Genomic DNA, 5,771 nt, shown 5'->3' with positions numbered 1-5,771 from the left:
GATTACTACGCTAGCCCCACTGTCACGCTAGTTGGATGACCCATCGGAATACATCTTCCAAACGTCGCCAACATACATTCTCCAGTCGGGCTTAGTTTGCACTTGATCAAGCTTAAAGTCGGCCAGGGATCCTATGAACTCGGCAACAAAGTCGGCGAGCACTTGCCCTTTGATGGAAGTTATGGGTAGAAACTGGATATCATATTGGCCGAGTTCAAGAGCCCATTTCGAGATGCGCCCAGACGCCTCCGCGTTGCGGAGCGCTAACCGGAGGGGATATTCCGTTGGCACCCCAATAGTATGCCCCTGAAAGTAGTGCATCAATTTTCTTGCAGCCATGACGAGAGCAAGGATAAGCTTTTTTAGTGGAAGGTAACATATCTCAGCGTCGGTCATAGCTTTGCTCACATAGTAAACTGGTCGCTACTCCCCTAGTTCTTCCTTTAACAATACGGCGCTGACCGCCCGATCGGATACTGCTAGATACAAAATGAGTGGATCACCAGCTGCAGGTGTTGCCAAGAGTGGAATTGATCAGAGGTAAGATTTCAGGCCGTCCAAGGTGGCCTGACACTCGGGAGTCCAATCAAATGCTTTACATTGCCGAAGTGTCGGCAGCGATCTGTGGAACGGCTGATAATCTGTTGAGCACGGCGGCCATCCCCATTAGCTTCTGAACCTCTTTGACTGACCGAGGGGATCCAAGCTCTAGAATTGCCGTGATCTGCCTTGTATAGGCTTCGATTCCGCGGTGGTTAATGATGTAGCCATGGAATTTTCCGGAGCCGATGCCGAAGGCACACTTAGAAGCGTTTAATTTCATCTTGTCCTTTTGAAGAATGCCGAATGTCTTTGACAAATCGGCTAGATAGGAGTGTTTTTCCTTGAATTTGACCACCATATCATCAATGTATACTTCCATAATACGGCCGAGCTATTCCTTGAACATGGAAGTCACTAGTCTTTGATAAGTTGCCCCCGCATTCTTCAGTGCAAAAGGCATGACCTTGTAGCAATAGGTTCCTCTTAGGGTGAGGAATCCAATTTTTTCTTGATCCTCCAGATGCATGGCAATTTGATGATAGCCTCTGTAGGCATCCAAGAAGCTCATGCGTTGATGATATGACGTTGCGTCTATGAGTTAGTCTATTCTGGACAGGGGAAAACAGTCCTCGGGACAAGCTTTGTTCAAGTCCGTAATATCCACACAGACACACCAAGAGCCATTCTTCTTTTTTACGACCACAGTATTGGACAACCATGTAGGATAAGTTACTTCACAAACTGCCCCAGCGTCAAGTAATCTATCCATCTCTTCAACAACGGTTGAAGTATGCTCCGCGGCGGACCTCCAGCTTCTTTGAACAATTGGCTTACATTTCGAATCAACGTTCAAGCGGTCTTGGGCCACTGATGGATCTACTCCTGGCATCTCATATGGGGACCATGCAAACACATCAATATTGCCAAGTAAGAAGGCTACCAATTCCTATCTTTCAACGTTATCCAAAGAAGCCCTGATCATGAAGAACTTGTCAGGATTTCCATCAATTTCCACTCGATGCAGGGCTTTGGTTGCTTTTTCACTTTGGATCCTCCTAATGTCTTCGAGGCTCTCCCTATCCGGCACCTCAATTGAATGCACTTCCAATTCCCTCAGTCTCTTTGTAGCTAGAAGATAGCATGCTTGCGTCACCTTCTGAGAGCCACAAATTTGTTCAATACCGTATTTAGTCAGAAAACGGAGCAGTTGGTGGTAGGTGCTTGGCACGGCTTGCATTGTATGTAACCAAGTTCTGCCCACGATCAGATTATACGGCGAAGGGAGCTTAACAACCAGAAACTCTACGTCTATTAATCTGGTTCCGGCCCGTACAGGTAGTGTGATCTTGCCCAAAGGGTACTCCGAGTTAGTATTGAAGCCGAATAACGGATAATCAGCCAGAGATAGGTCTAAATCGGTAAAACCAAGTTTGACAAAAGTTTTGTAATACATTTTCTCCAAAGTGCTGCCCTGGTCAATGAGGACACGCTCAATGGTGAATCTGTTTACACGTAACTCGATGACGAGGGGATCAGTGTAGGGGTGGGTCACTCCAACTAAATCACTGTCATCGAAACTAATCCTTCTAGTGTCGTGTGGTCGTTTTGCTGGCGTCATTGAGCTATGTGTGCTAGATAGCAATTGGATTGTGTGCACCTCAGGTGGTGCCGACAAGCTGTATATCATATGGATTACACCAAAAGGGGGTGACTCCGGTCGTAGAGCTACTGTATTTGTTGAATTGTTCTTTCGGACGTATTGCAAAAGACGGCCATCTTGCACCAATTCTTCCAGGTGATCTCTTAAAGAAAAACAACTATCGGTGTCGTGACCATGGTCTTTATGATACTCACATCATTTATCTTGTCTTCTCGTATTGGGAGGTCCCACCATCTTGGGCGGCCTCTTGAAGAACGGAAGGTGTTGTATTTTTGACAGGATCTTATTGATCGGCTCTGTTAGCTTCGTGTATTTTTTCCCCGGACGGCTTGTGCACCTGTTATCCACTTGGTATTGTTCATTAGCTCGTTGTGAACATTGGTCGGTTGATCGGCGGGAATCATGCCTTTTGTCTCGTTTGGGTCGATTCCGCCATTCAGGGCTTCTTGGAGACACGGAGCTAATCTGCTGAACAACTCCCAACGTGATCGTCTCAACGGCTTTACATCCAGCTATGACGTGAAGGGCATCATCTTCCACTCTGTGGTATTCTTCAACCTTCTTCATTAATGCCCATACGGTTTTGAGGGGATGCCTGGTCAATGAACTGCGGAGGGGGCTGTCGGGATGCAATCCCATCTTAAAGGCGGTGATGGCCATGGAATCATTGCAAGCATCATCAACCAGATTAAAGCATTCCCAATAACAGGCCGAGTATTCACGAAGAGTTTCTTCCGATTTAATTTGCATGGCCCAGAGAGAGTCGGCTTGCTTCGGCTGGACCTCATTGGTGATAAATCTTGCCCTGAATGACTTTTAGAGTTGATGGAAGCTCTTAATTGATGTCGGCTCCAATTTATAGTACCACCTCACGGCCAGTGGTCCTAGACTGCTTGGAAATATCCGACACATGAGGGCTTCGTCGTCAGCATGGAGCGTCATCGCTTGTTTGTAATGATAAATGTGATCAGTGGGGTTTGATTTTCCGTCGTAGAGGGTGAACGACGGTGCCTTGAACTTCTTGGGTAGCACAGCCCTGGCAATTCATCGCACGAATGGGTCGTGTTTATCTTTCTCATCCAAATCATCGCTTTTCCTTCGTCTATGTCATACATATGGACTTCCCTCAGACGAGCTGGATACATCAACGTGCCCTTTCTTTCTAGGCTCCGGGGATGGTGAGTCTAAATCACTATCACTATTACGTTTTTGAAGTCGACGTCGGCGACCATCCTTCTTTCCCGAAGGTCAACCACGGTCTTGGCATGCGGCTTGTTGGGATTTTGCCACCTCCAAGGCCAAATCCTAGCACAGGCGCTCATTTTCAGCTAGCACGTTCTCCAGCCACTGTTTACTTTGCTTTGCCTGATCCATAATCATCTGCATTGTCTCATGCATCAAAGTTGAGGGTGATGTCTGAGCTATGGAGTCAAAGTTCAAGACACGTCGCGCAGTATGTTTCTTGGTGTGAGGTCATCTCTTGGTGTAGTTTCGTCAGTGACTATCGGAGGATCTTCCGTTACACCCGCCATAAATGTATTTGAGTATTCCCACAAATGGCGCCAATTGTGGTAATGTGGTTTGGAAATACTCTTGGATCCTGAAGGACATTCCTAATCCTCTGATTGCCACCTGAAAAGGGATTAACACTCCGATCGGGGGTGCCAGAATTAGCACTCCGACAGACAAGTCAATATATGTCTCACGTTTGCTTATGTCTCAAGTTTCTTGGGGTTATCTCTCACATACCTTTCTTTGGCTGATGTTCCTTTATTTATATTCGCTTTTGGGCCTCAGGGTCGGGCCCACTTTTAATCTACCATGTGGTTGTTCATCCGGCTCCTTCTGTCGTAAACGAATTCCCACTCGGCTCCTCGCTCAGCTGGTTTTATGGCCGATTAGGATGTTCGGCTTCTAGATCGTACAAGACGAGGCCGAATATAATACATATCCTGACTTTCCAAGTGTGTATTCGGCCTCTTTACATCCCCTGTTATTCGGCTCCCACAAAGGCATTTATTGCTGGATTGGAAGCTGCCCCAGAACTAGGGGCAAGAAGGTTGGACATCATCAGAGACTCGAACCTGGTTGTTTCTCAAGCCAATGGAGATTGGAAGGTCAAAGAAGAGAAAATGAAAGTTTATCATCAGACCCTAGACATTCTAATTTCAAGGTTTGAAAAACTGACATTCACACATCTGCTAAGAGAGAAAAATCGATTTACTGATGCGTTGGAAACTCTATCCTTCATGGTAAACATACTGCTCGGGGTTAAGATGCATCCGATTGTTATTGAACAGAAGTACGTGCCTGCTTACGAGACAATAGCTGCAGTAGACGGAGTTCAGGACAAGAACCCCTGGTATCATGATATTTGGAACTTCCTGGAAAAGGGCATGTACCCACAAGGGGAAAATGCCAAAGATAAATGAGGAATATGGCATCTAGGCATTCAGTTCATCATATGCAGAAGTAAGCTATACAAAAGGGGCATCTGGGAATGCGCAAGCTCTGCGTTGAAGAAGAGGAGTCAAAACGTCTTATGGAGGCCATCTATGGAGGAGAATGTGGAGCACACATGAATGGTGTGATGCTGGCTAGGAAGATCCTCAAGTAGGGTTATTATTTGTTAACCATGGAGGATGATTGTATCAACTTTGTTCAGCGGTGCCACAAATGTCAAATCCATGCTAATCGCATGAATATCCCGCCATCAAAGCTTTACAACATGACTTCACTATGGCCTTTCTTAGTCAGGGGAATTGACATCATTGGAACAGTCTGGCCAAAGGGTTTGAATGGACACGAGTTCATTTTGGTGGCAATTAACTATTTTATCAAATGGGTGGAAGCGCAGTCATACTCTGTGTTGAAAGCGTCACATGTAGCGAAGTTCATCAAGAACAACATCATCTGCAGGTATAAGGTGCCAAGTAAGATCATATCGAATAATGGCTCACACTTCAAGAAGGAGATGGTAGATTTGCTCGAGAAATACAACATGACTTTTCATAAGCCATCAACATATAGACCACAAACCAATAGAGCCATTAAAGCTGCAAGCAAGAATGTACAAAACATCCTGCGAAAAATGGTGGAAACCTACAAGGACTGGCCAGATAAACTACCTTTTGCACTCTGGGTTGTAGAACGTCAATTCAAAGATCTACAGGGGCAACCCCCTGCTCTCTGGTATATGGGATGGAAGTTGTTTTGCCGATTAAGATCGAAGTACCGTCACAGAGAATTATGGCCAAGTGTCAAATAGCAAAGGCAGATTGGCAGTAGAACAGATTCGAAGAATTAAGGTTGTTTAATGAGAGGAGGTTGAAGGCATTGTATTATGTCCAAGGATACCGAACTACATAAGGCCTGATTCTCATCTTTGGGATATGTTGACAACTTCATCCTAAAGTTTGGCCATAACCATTTTCAACTCAACTGTCCTATCCTTTGTTGCTCGGCCCATCTCACCATCGGTTGATTTGGTTATTTTACCTCCGTTTGGCTGAAGGGGCCAGCTGCAAGATAAAACAAGGGGAAAAACAATAGTGAAGGTAATGCAGTT

At 45.6% G+C, this 5,771-nt stretch overlaps 1 protein-coding gene across 1 annotated transcript; it reads left to right on the top strand.

Annotated features, from left to right (window-relative positions):
• Positions 1–4,931: 4,931 nt before the first annotated feature.
• LOC145793276 (uncharacterized) lies at positions 4,932–5,471 on the top strand. The gene has a single exon (XM_082876062.1). It carries the CDS (start codon positions 4,932–4,934, stop codon positions 5,469–5,471), a length of 540 nt encoding a protein of 179 aa, XP_082732188.1.
• The last annotated feature ends 300 nt before the right edge of the window (positions 5,472–5,771 follow it).

This window comes from Camellia sinensis, chromosome 6 (genome assembly GCF_055761805.1).
Source record: "Camellia sinensis isolate YWXY chromosome 6, ASM5576180v1, whole genome shotgun sequence".
In the NCBI taxonomy this organism is placed as follows: Eukaryota; Viridiplantae; Streptophyta; class Magnoliopsida; order Ericales; family Theaceae; genus Camellia; species Camellia sinensis.
Note: the sequence above shows the minus strand (reverse complement) of the source record. Positions and strands in the feature narration are given on the sequence as shown.